The 12,868-nt window shown below is 44.8% G+C and overlaps 1 protein-coding gene across 3 annotated transcripts in view; it reads left to right on the top strand.

The window, feature by feature from the left end:
* The first annotated feature begins 2,124 nt into the window (after window positions 1-2,124).
* Window positions 2,125-12,868, top strand: part of LOC147642330 (putative L-ascorbate peroxidase 6, chloroplastic/mitochondrial) — a 31,738-nt gene continuing 20,994 nt past the window's right edge. For 2 of the 3 annotated variants that reach the window (XM_086805271.1, XM_086805262.1), the window contains exons 1-9: window positions 2,125-2,367; window positions 2,809-2,955; window positions 3,328-3,448; window positions 3,638-3,738; window positions 3,890-3,977; window positions 4,122-4,189; window positions 4,272-4,358; window positions 4,538-4,612; window positions 4,705-4,782. In XM_086805271.1, coding sequence (XP_086661397.1) covers window positions 2,194-2,367; window positions 2,809-2,955; window positions 3,328-3,448; window positions 3,638-3,738; window positions 3,890-3,977; window positions 4,122-4,189; window positions 4,272-4,358; window positions 4,538-4,612; window positions 4,705-4,782 — 939 coding nt within the window. In that variant the 5' untranslated portion in view covers window positions 2,125-2,193. The remainder of the gene's footprint in view (window positions 2,368-2,808; window positions 2,956-3,327; window positions 3,449-3,637; window positions 3,739-3,889; window positions 3,978-4,121; window positions 4,190-4,271; window positions 4,359-4,537; window positions 4,613-4,704; window positions 4,783-12,868) is intronic. The other variant, XM_086805279.1, reaches the window with a different exon arrangement.

Raw genomic sequence — 12,868 nt, 5'->3', positions numbered from 1 at the left:
AATGGTTAGAATCATTGAAAACATTCAATTTTTCTTCAAAAGTCACCTTTTTGAGGATGCACTTAATAAATGGACATATGTGTGTGTAGAAACTTACAATTAGTAACGATGACATGCATATCTACTCTCTGTGCATTTTAAAGAGCCAACTAATCATAGGCTCCATTTGAGCATAACGTGAAGTCACCCCCAAGCTAGAGACCCCACGACCCTCACCTAGTCCGCACAACCCTCAAGGCATGCTGCACGTCCCTTATTATGCACTCCTAGTTCTCATGATTGTTATGTATGCATGTGAGTCCCTTAGAAACTCCCTCTGTAAGCTAGTGAGCCCGTGGAAGCCCTCTCTCCTAAGTTGTGAGTCCCTCAGAAACTCCCTCTGTAAGCCACAACCAAGCTATATAGCCCATAATCTAGTTCATTAATGAGTAAAGTGTTCAGTTGCATGCTTGTCTTGTTACGTCGTCCAAGCACGAGACATAACAATTTCCATGATCTCTATGATATGCCTAACTCTCACAAGATGAAGAGTAAAGTGTTCGGTTGCATGCTTGTCTTGTTACGTCCAAGCACGTCCAAGCACGAGACATAACAATTTCCATGATCTCTATGATATGCCTAACTCTCACAAGATGAAGAGGTGTATGATCATTTGTTGGTGGTGAATCCTAATAACCCAATCCTAGTGATAGTTAACTCCAAACACTTATACTTGCAGGCTTGGAACCTTTATTGCCTCTCCATTTCTAGGTTTGTGCTTTCGTATGTGGATTAGTGGTGGATAGTGAGATCACAATACTTTGGCCCTTTTCCTAATTGGTGGAGGGATCACACTTGGTTATGCATAAGAAAGGGGCAATTCTACAAGTGCCAAGTGGAGCGCGTTTGGTGACATCCCTAACTAAGGGGGCTGTATATCAACCAGGAAAGGGGGTGACATTAGCTCGATCAACTTCTTGACCACGTTAACCTTGGCTTTTGGTTGTGACAGACATCTAGATGATGATAGAAGCACATTCATAGATTGGTGTCATGTCCTACCTTTTTAATGGTGCATCAATGAACTATAACATTGGCTTTAGACAAGAACAAATCCCACATTGTACATAGACATAGACATAGACATAGACAAGAACAACTCCCACATTAATGAGCTATAATATGGGCTTTAGACAAGAACAACTCCCGCATGGTGACCATGAATTTATACACAAACATAGACTACAGCCTGTGATGGCGCTAGGGTATGCTTAATGACATGTCTAGGCTAGTACTATTGAGTATTAGTTGATAGAAAGAAGAGAGTGTGGGAAATAGGTTAAGATATAAGTGAGTTCTAGCTCAAGGACGTGTGAAAGGCCTTTCACTGAACTTATGGGCTTGCATGTATGTCAATTTCTCTACACTATAATGGACTTTTTCATGCTTATCTTAACTTTGTGAGCTTCCCCCCCCCCTTCCAATGTGTGGATGCTTCGTGAGAACTTAAGCTCTTATACAAGCTCTAGTTTGTTGGTTTTGCAAGAGTTTTTGTGACATCTATTTGAGAATTCAGATTATGTGAAAGTGTGAGAAGCTTAGATTGATTTCTGTTAAGTAGAGGAACAATTTTCTTACTCTATGGTTTTTGTGGAGAAAGGTCACCATCTTAACCACCCGGGTGTGATCCCCCCCCTCTCCCTATCTTTAGTTCTTAGCCAACTGAAAGAAAAGATGAGGCACCCGTTGCTTGAGTAGTGGTTGAGATGGAAGCAACTCCCCTTGCTAAAAACAAGTCGAGTGGCTTTAGACAATCACAAAGGAGTTGTATAGTTTCCTTGCCCCTCTAAACCACCACCACCGGCACACTCGTTGCTCGAGCAGTGGTTGAGATGGAAGCAACCCCCCTTGCTAAAAACAACTCGAGGAGACAATCACGAAGGAGAAGTCCTATAGTTTGCTTGCCCCTCTAAATCACCACCACCACCACCACCACATTTGGGTGTGCAGCAATGCTACGATGTAAAGTATATCATGATGATGTGGAAATAGCCATTGGTTGTTGCGCCACTTGGCATGAGTGACCAATGGACGACACTCACGTTGCTCGTTCAGCGGCTCACATTTCAATAATCAACGGAAGAATGCGTTGGGATAATTATTGAAGAATTTCACTTAAAACTTTACTAGCCTACCCCCACACACACATCTTCCATGGCTGCTGCTTCTTCTATAAGCCCGCCTACAGGCCTCTGCACCTCCCTCTCCCCCTCCTCCCACTCATTTCTGCCCACTCTTCTTCGCTCTCGCCTCCACCGTCGCCGAAATGCAAGCAGCTCTCTCACCCTCTCTTCGTCTTTCTTAACCGGATTCGGATTCCATCGCACAGTAAGCTTCTGATCCATTAATCAATCTGCGAGTCTAATTAGGGTTACCTGAAGCTTTGATCAATGCCATTGGATTGAATAGAGTTGCTTTTCTAACTGTAGAAGAGTGGCGTGGTTCCATCCGGATTGTATTGGATGGATTAGGGTGTAAATTATGCATATCTCTGTTTTGACTGGGTCAGGGTGTTAATCTTACATGGATGTTTTTGGGTTGGATTAGGTTCATAATCTTTGAAAAATGTGGTATGGTTGCATTAGGGTCTTAGTTATGAATGAATATAGTATTTTTGGAACAATGTTTTGATCATGAGTCCACGTGATCTGGTTCAGATCATGGTTTTGGTTACGTATGGATGTGCAGTGTGACTGCATTTTAGAAGTGCCCAATTGAATGCTTAGTCGGAGTGTGGAGTTTCTATCTTATGTAAGTTGACAATCGCAGATACTTAATCATCAAAGAAAGGGTGCTGGTTATGGCAGAAATGCAAGCCTTGTTGTCACCAGTTTGGCCTCTGACCCAGAGCAGCTGAAGAAAGCTAGAGAAGACATAAGGGAGCTCATCAAGAAAACTTATTGCAGTCCAATCCTGGTATGATTTCATATGACAGGTTTGCATGTAAACAACAGTGCATGCATTGCCATAGGCTTATGCTGTCATTATATCATGTAAAGCCATATGTTAACTTTTATTGAAGTTGTTTTTTCATGGGTTGAGGGAAGCCTTTGTAAGGGTAATTCTTAAGGATTTCTCGTAAATTATAACACGCACTATAAATTTTTTAGTGGGTCAAGGATGTTTATGTGTGGGTCGTTCTCAACATTACGTGCACACGTTTGTGGTGGTATGAGATGGTACACAGAGCCCCTTACAGTGTCACATGTTTGCGTGGCCACGTGTGCATGGTTGGTAAAAGTGAAACTTTTATGAATGAGAAAGACGATGATGTTTTGTGCTTCACAGATACGGCTTGGTTGGCACGATGCTGGCACATATGACAAAGCCATCCAAGAGTGGCCAACTAGAGGCGGTGCGAATGGGAGCTTGCGCTACGATATAGAACTGAAACATGCTGCAAATGCTGGTAGTTTTATGTATAAATAGAGTAGGGTAGCCATTGAGCCTTCTTCCATGTTTCAAAGTGGTCATTTGGCATTCTAATTTGTTTCAAGTAGTGTATTTTTGGCAACCTTAGCATTGGTTGTGTATGAAGGTATGTGTATGTGCTTACTGTAGGTATATGTATGAAGGTATGTGTATGTGCTTACTGTAGGTCTTGAAAAAGCTTTGAATCTTATCAACCCTATAAAGGAGAAGTATCCTAATGTCACTTGGGCTGACTTCTTTCAACTTGCCAGTGCCACTGCCATCGAGGTCCTTGGCTTTTTCTTGCAACTTTTATCTTGCCTAACACCTCAGTGAGAACGAGCCAATCAAGCTTGTTTCTTACATTAAAAATAATCTTTGATGTGTTACAAACCAGATTTATCACCACTATGTTTACAAAGCTGATCTGAACTTACAGGAGGCAGAAGGCCCAAAAATTCCTATGAAATATGGGAGAGTTGACACACTAGGGCCAGAGGGCTGTCCACCCGAGGGAAATCTTCCGGGTACATAGCTTTTGCTCCCCATTGGCATTCAAACTTGAGATCCTTGTCCTTCTCTTTTGCGAGGACAAATGCAGCTTGGGTATCATTTTAAATTGGATGCTGCTTGTAGCTCTTCCTTAATGTTGGGTTCATGTATGTCTGCAGATGCAGGCCCCCCTTCACCAGCAGACCACCTCCGCAAAGTGTTCTATAGGATGGGATTATCTGACAAGGCAAGAAAGAGGATCCAATGCTGTTGTTTCCAGATCTTGCATTGGATTGATGTGTTCTTCTGATAACTTTCTTGAAATGCAGGAAATCGTAGCCTTATCTGGTGCTCATACCATAGGAAGATCCAGGCCAGAGCGCAGTGGTTGGGGCAAACCTGAAACAAAGTACACGGTGAGGATATCTAGCTGAGGATGGAATGCCATAGGACTTACTTCTGGTTGGTCTAGATGGATTACTTTGTCCCAGATGTCGGTTTTACTCGGATCGCCATTACATTGCTGTATCTGGTCTTTTATTCTGTGCTTGTATTGCTGTATCTGGTCTTTTAATGTGCACTTGTATTGTTGTAGAAAGATGGCCCAGGAAATCCAGGAGGCCAGTCATGGACTATACAATGGCTGAAGTTCGACAACTCTTACTTTAAGGTGCAGCCTATGGATCACCTTCTCACTGTGAAGCTTTTTTTATTGCCAAGTGTAATGGCAAAGTTAAGGGGCCAAGGATTACTTATTAACAGGAAATAAAAGTAAAACGTGACGAGGATTTGCTGGTGCTTCCCACTGATGCCGTGCTTTTCGAAGATCCTGGATTTAAGGCATGTATATCATTCACCAGATAAAACTGTTGTGACGGTTAATGCTTTCAGTTAGTTTTTCAAACAACAAATTTGCCTGCATTGGAAATATAAGTAAAACAATCTCCTCAAGAACTGTTTGGTTGATCAAAACAGGCACGTGTGCCTGTGAGAGAGAGAGAGAGAGAGAGAGAGAGAGAGAGAGAGAGAGAGAGAGAGAATTTTTCACATGATACAAAAATGTCCATGGCATATCTCATTATGGAATGGAGAATAAAGTAAAACAAATCAAAACTATCTCACTGGAGTGATACAAAACTGTCCATGGAAATCTCATCTTGGAACCATAGTGGCACCCGGTTTGCGCACCGCCTGGGCGGGACAGTTCGATACGGATGAGGCAGTACGGTGGTGGGGGGATCGTATCCAGCCGTTGGCAGTTGTTCGATCATTTTTGTGACCGTTTTTTTAAAATTAAAATTACTGTTTTTTCTGGCCGTTTCTTGGGCATTTTGGGGACCATTTTAGGCTTCAGCCTTTGCTTGCATCTTATGTAATAGCCCCTCCCCCAACCCCATCCTCACATCTTCGAGTGCTAAAGCCTCTACCCTCCCATCACTAGTGCTCATTGCTCTCTCCCTCGAGCTCTCCTTCAAGCATCTCTCCCCTCTAGGCTCTCTCAAGCATCTCCCTCTTCCTCAAGCCTCTCCCTCCCTCTCCCTTTCTGTCTCCCGGGACCCCTCTCTCCTCTTTCACCATGAGAGAAAAGCATGAAGCCTTTACTTCGCATGCCATTACCCATGAGAAGAACGAGGGGAAGTTGGGGGCATGGAAGTGGACTTGCAATTATTGTGGCAAGGTCTACACTAGTAGTGCCACTAGGCTTCTTCTTGCACATCTCTCCAAGATGGGGGGGGCAAATTGCACCTTGCAAGATGATCCCTCAAGACATTGTCAATGGCATTGTGAAGTACTCCTTGCTTGGCAAAGCAAGTGATAGTAGAAGAGTCGTCCTCGCCGTTGCCGCCACTCAAGACGAAGTCATCCAGTCGGCAAAGGATACATCCTCCTCATCCTTCTCCACATCCTTCTCCCCCTTGATCATCTCCAACCCCTCATCAAAGAGACTAAGTGAGTTTGAGGTTCCACACAAGAGGCAAGCCACTCTTGGAGGCACCATTGGAGCGAATGTTACCTCTCTCTCTTGGGTCCAAGCAAAGCAACAAGAAGTAAATGTGGAGATTGCACGCACGGTCATTGAATGCAATCTTGCATTTCATGTCCTTAAAACTTCTCAATGGCAAAGGATGGTGAGTGACATTGCCGAAGGAGTACCATGCCATGGCCCTTGGCATGGTATCATCTACAACGACATGCGCACAAAGGCACTTGATGAAGAAAAAGAGAGAATCAACAAGATCCCTCGAGTCCGTTCGAGCAGGATGGGTGAAGTATGGATGTTCTATCCTCTTTGACGGATGGACTGATAGAAAGAAGAGGAGTATCCTCAACATTCTAGTGTCTTGCCCTCTTCGCACTTACTTCTTGCGGGCCATGGATGCCGGAAAGGCAGGGAAGAAAACCTCGGGTGATTTCATCTATCGCCACATTCGACAACCCACAATCGAGGTGAAATACAATTTTGAGTTTGAAGCTTCAGCCTTTGCCTTTTACTTAAGTTTTAACTTTCAAGTCTCATTTATTTTTCATATTCTCATTCAAATTTCATGCATCCATCATTCTTGTAGGTTGGCCCCGAAAATGTGGTTGAAGTGGTTACGGACAATGCGTCCAATTGTCCCAAGATGGGCCGCTTGCTGGAGGCGGAGTTTAAGTCTATAGTGTGAACTCCTTGTGCCTCTCTGCCTTGACTTGCTTATGGAGGACATAGGCAAGTTACAGTGGGTGGGGATCATTGAATTTTGAAATAAAGAAAGAATATATTATATGAGAAAAAAGAAAGAATAATTATTTGGATTCATCATTCTATTTTAGTTTATTGAATTATTTTCATTTATCTTCTTAGCATATACTTTGGATCAAGCTCATCTTGGACTGTGGTGCGATGAATCTCGGCGATAGTGTCTCTCATAAAGTGAGTGAGGATTCCATAGCAGCTCCTTCCATGTCTACAAGGGAGTAATCGCAGTAACTATGGCGCGGACTTGGCGCTAGAACTCCTCTCTAAAGTATAGCCGTTGAATGGCTTTTGCCTTATTGACAAGCGAAGGTACTTTGTATCCATTCTTGCCACTCTGGCGAAACCACTGTTACTTGGAGCTTAGGCATCACATCATAAAGGCGCTCTAGAAGAAGCCACATGTAGGCAAAGCACGTCGAGCGCATTTTCATCTCCAAGTCGTCGTGATGGTGGAAGATAGCGAGGGCCTTGACCTCCTTATTGACAAGCGAAGGTACTTTGTATCCATTCTTGCCACTCTGGCGAAACCACTGTTACTTAGAGCTTAGGCATCACATCATAAAGGCACTCTAGAAGAAGCCACATGTAGGCAAAGCACGTCGAGGAGCGCATTTTTATCTCCAAGGCGTTGTGATGGTGGAAGATAGCGAGGGCCTTGACCTCCTGACTCAAAAAAGTGACAATATGTTTGGCTTGTGTCACCACAGTCTTCACTCACTCTAACTTGTCTATGTCCTCCATAAGTAAGTCAAGGCAATGAGAGGCACAAGGAGTCCACACTATGGACTTGAACTCCGCCTCAAGAAAGCGGCCCATTTTGTGGTAATTGGATGCATTGTCTGTAACCACTTGAACCACATTTTCGGGGCTAACCTACAAGGATGATGGATGCATGAAATTTGAATGAAAATATGAAAAATAAATGAGACTTGAAAGTTGAAACTTGAGTAAAAGGCAAAGGTTAAAGCTTTAAACTCAAAATTGTATCTCACCTCGATTATGGCTTGTTGAACGTGGCAATAGATGAAATCGCCTGAGGGTTTCTTTCCTACTTTCTGGTATCTATGGCCGCAAGAAGTAAGTGCCAAGAGGGCAAGACACTAGAATGTTGAGGATGCCCCTCTTCTTTCTATTGGTCCATCTGTCAGAGAGGATTGAACACCCATACTTCACCCATCCCGCTCGGCGGGATCGAGGGTCTTGTTGATTCTCTTCTTTTCTTCATCAAGTGCCTTCGTGCGCATGTCGTTGTAGGTCCTACTCTAGCAATGGCCGTGACCATCCTTTGCCATTGAGGAGTTTTAAGGACGCGAAATGCGAGGTTGCACTTAATGACTGTGCGTGCAATCTCCACATTTGCCTCTTGTTGCTTTTCTTGGACCCAAGAGAGAGAGGTCACATTCGCTCCAATGGTACCTCCAAGAGTGGCTTGTCTCTTGTGTGGAACGTCAAACTCACTTGGTCTCTTTGATGAGGGGCCAGAGTTGGTCAAGGGGAAGAAGGATGCGGAGAACCCATTCCGCTCGAACGGGCTCGAGGGTCTTGTTGATTCTCTCCTTTTCTTCATCAAGTGCCTTCGTGCGCATGTCATTGTAGGTCCTACTTCGGCAATGGCCCTGACCATCCTTTGCCATTGAGAAGTTTTAAGGACGCGAAATGCGAGGTTGCACTCAATGACCATGCGTGTAATCTCCACATTTGCCTCTTGTTGCTTTTCTTGGACCGAAGAGAGAGAGGTCACATTTGCTCCAATGGTATCTCCAAGAGTGGCTTGCCTCTTGTGTGGAACATCAAACTCACTTGATCTCTTTGATGAGGGGCAGGAGTTGGTCAAGGGGAAGAAGGATGCGGAGAAGAATGAGGAGGATGTATCCTTTGCTGGCGGGATGACTTCGTCTTGAGCAACGGCAACGGCGGGGGAGACTTTCACTATCACTTGCTTTGCTAAACAAGGAGTACTTCTTCACAATGCCATTGGCAATGTCTTGAGGGATCATCTTGCAACTTGGAGAGATGTGCAAGAAGCCTAGTGGCATTACTAGTGTAGACCTTGCTACAATACTTGCAAGTCCCCAACTTCCCCTCGTTCTTCTCATGGGTAATGGCATGCAAAGTAAAGGCTTCATGCTTCTCTCTCACGGTGAAAGGGGAGAGAGGGGTCTTGGGAGAAGGAAAGAGAAAGGGAGGGAGAGGCTTGAGGAAGAGGGAGAGCCTTGAGGGAGTGGCTTGAGGAAGAGGGAGAGCAATGTCTTGAGGCATCATCTTGCAACTTGGAGAGATGTGCAAGAAGCCTAGTGACACTACTAGTGTAGACCTTGCTACAATACTTGCAAGTCCCCGACTTCCCCTCGTTCTTCTCATGGGTAATGAATGGCATGCAAAGTAAAGGCGTCATGCTTCTCTCTCATGGTGAAAGGGGAGAGAGGGATCTTGGGAGAAGGAAAGGGAGAGGGAGGGAGAGACTTGAGGAAGAGGGAGAGGGAGAGAGAGGCTTGAGGGGGAGGGAGAGGCTTGAAAGGTGAGGAAGAGGGGGAGAGGCTTGAGGAAGAGGGAGATGCTTGAGAGAGCCTAGAGGAGAGAGAGGCTTGAAGGAGAGCTCGAGGGAGAGGATTGACTCTTGAGCAATGAGCAGTTGTGAGGGGAGAGTTGAGGCTTCAGCACTTGAAGTTGTGAGGATGGTGTTGGGGGAGGGGCTATTATATAGGATGCAGCAAAGGCTAAAGCCTAAAACAGTTCCCAAAACGCCCAAGAAATGGCTAGAAAAAACGAAAAAAAGGAAAAAAAACGGTTAAAAAATGGAAAAAAAAGGTGAAATTGCCAACGGTTGGATATGACTGCATGTGCCTTCACTGTACCGCCTCGTCCGTATCGAACTGTCGTGACTGGGCAATGCATGAACCGAGTGCCACTATGCTCTAACTCGTGGAGCCACGTGTGACATAGGTAGCACTTGGGCGATCGGAGTCTCGGAAGCCAAAAGTAAGAATGGGCCGAACTTATACTCCACCTCTAGCTTGGCGGCCATGATGAGTACGAGAGACTTGTCTATCAATCTCCTCTAGCTCTTTGTAGATCTCCGCATATATGGTCTTCTCCTTTGCATTACGCTCCTTGTGGACACTTTTAAGAGTGTCCACGTCAACTTGAATTTGTCAATGTTTATCTACAAGTTTGTAATTGATTAGGAGTCTCGGGCTTATTAGTAAATCCACAAGTTATAACATATTTTAGTTGTAAATAATAAAATATTGAAAATTATGTAGGTTTAACGTAACAATATACTTGTCTAGCTTGAGCCATGTCGTGCATTGCATGTACCATGCGCAAGTTAGCGCGGCAATAGACCAGCCGCTCTAACTGTGTCATGCTCAACCGATTGCGTACCTTCATGTGTATAGGTGAGTAGGAACTTGAGTTCCTCTCACATGCACACGAAGAGCAATCCTAATCCACGATAAAAATAAACAATGTATAGGATTCTAGTATCTACACATAATTATAATTTTTAGCTTAAGTTTTAAGAGTTAGAATCTCTTAACAAGTTAGTAACTTAGTGGTTAGTGGTTATTTGTGCTAGAATCCTCAAAGCTACTCTTTGTAGGTGAGGCTGTTGGTAGGCAAATGACTCCCACCAAAAGAGAGGCTTCACCATAGAATCTCTCCTCCAACATACTGATGCGGGTCCCTTTGATCGTTATAGTTGATGTTTTCCTATAAGAATTGAAATCATCCATTCTCATTATCAGGTAATGCTTTCGGTAAAAAAGCATCCCTAGCTGAAAGTAACTCTTGATCTGTGAAAAGTGAGAGTGCTTTGTAGAGATAGGCCTCTTCATCCACTTCCATCTCTTCTCCACGAGTGCCAAGATAGCATCGCGTCAAGGAGTAGCCTCAAGGGGATCAATGAATTTTGAAAGAAAGAAAGAAAATATTATATGAGAAAAAAGAAAGAATAAGTATTTAGATTAATCATTCTATTTTAGTTTATTGAATTAGAGTGGCTTGCCTCTTGTGTGGAACCTTGAACTCACTTGGTCTCTTTGATGAGGGGTTGGAGTTGGTCAAGGGGAAGAAGGACGAGGAGGATGTATCCTTTGCTAGCGGGGGATGACTTCACTTCGTCTTGAGCAGCGGCAACAGCGTGGGAGACTCTTCCACTGTCACTTGCTTTGCCAAGCAAGGAGTACTTCACAATGCCATCGGCAATGACTTGAGGGATCATCTTGCAAGGTGCAATTCGCTCCCCCATCTTGGAGACATGTGCAAGAAGCCTAGTGGCACTAATAGTGTAGACCTTGCTACAATACTTGCAAGTCCACTTCCATGCCCCTGACTTCCCCTCGTTCTTCTCATGGGTAATGGCACGCAAAGTAAAGGCTTCATGCCTTTCTCTCATGGTGGTGAAAGAGGAGAGAGGGGTCCCGGGAGAAGGAAAGGGAGATGTTTGAGGAAGAGGGAGAGGCTTGAAAGTTGAGGAAGAGGGAGAGGCTTGAGGAAGAGAGAGATGCTTGAGAGAGCCTAGAGGGGGGAGAGGCTTGAAGGTGAGCTTGAGGGGAGAGATGCTTGAGAGAGCCTAGAGGGGAGAGAGGCTTGAAGGTGAGCTTGAGGGAGCGAATTGACTCTTGAGCAATGAGCACTTGTGAGGGGAGGGTTGAGGCTTGAGCACTTGAAGTTGTGAGGATGGGGTTGGGGGAGGGGCTATTAATATAGGATGCAAGCAAAGGGTAAAGCCTAAAACAATCCCCAAAACGCCCAGGAAACGGCTAGAAAAAACAGAAAAAAAAAACAGAAAAGAAAAGAAAAAAACCGGTAAAAAAGGTCCAAAAAACGGTCGAATTGCCAACGGCAGGATATGACCACACCTCTACTGCACCACCTCATCCGTATCGGACTGTCCAACCTGGGCGGTGCGCGAACCAGGCGCCACTATGCTTACTAGCCCTTGTTAGCCCCTAGAAGTAGCCTTGGCCTAACCCTAACTCTGGGTTAGCGTTTTCAATCCTACTGCGTAGTTGACTTTGGTTTAGCACATCCCCTTAACCCTAGGTCCTTGACCCATGGTTAATATTGGCCTTAATGTCATGTGCACGCTCTCGTGAGTGATGTGGACATGCTTCTACCTGTTGGCCATCCTTGCTAGCCCTTGTTATCCCCAAGAAATGGCTAAATGCTCTTACCTTGCTTGGTTGACTTTGGGCTGGCACATCCCCTTAACCCTAGGTCCTTGACCCATGGTTAATATTGGCTTTAGTGTCACGTGCACACTCTCGCGAGTGTGACGTGGACATGCTTCTATGCATTGGCTAGCTCAAAGGTCGAGTATGTTTATAAGGGCTATTGTGCCAGATCATTGTAATATTGTCCTGGTATTAGAGCATTAGGTTTTGACAGAAGAAAGGTTGCATTTTTTTTCTCGCATTAGTGCGTGGACACTGGAGATGGATCGCAAAGAATTCCATCGTCATCAGTGTTTTCACTCAGGTTTGCATTTTTTCATCAAGGCTGCGTTTGCAAATTTTGTACCAGATAGCTCTTGTGTGTGCAAATGATGCTCAACCAAAGGGCAAGAAAGAGGGCCAAATGTAGCAAGCAGAGGGTAGACAAAGCAAGCTAGCAGGGAGGCATGTTGGTGCTTCAAATGCAGACAAACAGGGGCGGAAGAAGGTCAGATCCGGGAGACCATAAAGGCGACCAGATTCGGCAAAGATTCAATGCATACCTGTTTAGGGTGCAAGACATCATAGAGTAGGCGGCAAAAACGCAGCCCTATTTAGGTTGCATGATAGCACACAGAAGGCGGCCATCCACAGCATCCAAGGGGGCTCTACAAGCCGGCCAGTTTGTAGGATGGAGGGGACAGTAGGGTAGCATTTTGTACCCGCGCTGCAAGTTAAGTAGGAGGGGATGTCACGTGCACGCTCTCCCAAGTGTGACGTGGACATGCTTCTACCCATTGGCCACTCAAAGGTCAAGTACGTGGCCGGATTGATGGTTATGGTTAGACATGTGAGCTTAGGATGGTTAATGGAGAGCCATGCTTGTGATAGAGAGAGAAAGAGACAATATGCCAAGAGAGAGATGTGTTGCACGATTCAATGAGATTGATTGATGTGATAGTTGAAAGCTTCACCAAGTACAATGCTTTTATAGTTTTAGAGGCTTCTCTGAGGGACATCATAGATTATG

Source organism: Cibotium barometz, chromosome 1 (assembly GCF_041138505.1).
Source record: "Cibotium barometz isolate CiBa-2024 chromosome 1, ASM4113850v1, whole genome shotgun sequence".
Lineage (NCBI taxonomy): Eukaryota > Viridiplantae > Streptophyta > Polypodiopsida > Cyatheales > Cibotiaceae > Cibotium > Cibotium barometz.
Note: the sequence above shows the minus strand (reverse complement) of the source record. Positions and strands in the feature narration are given on the sequence as shown.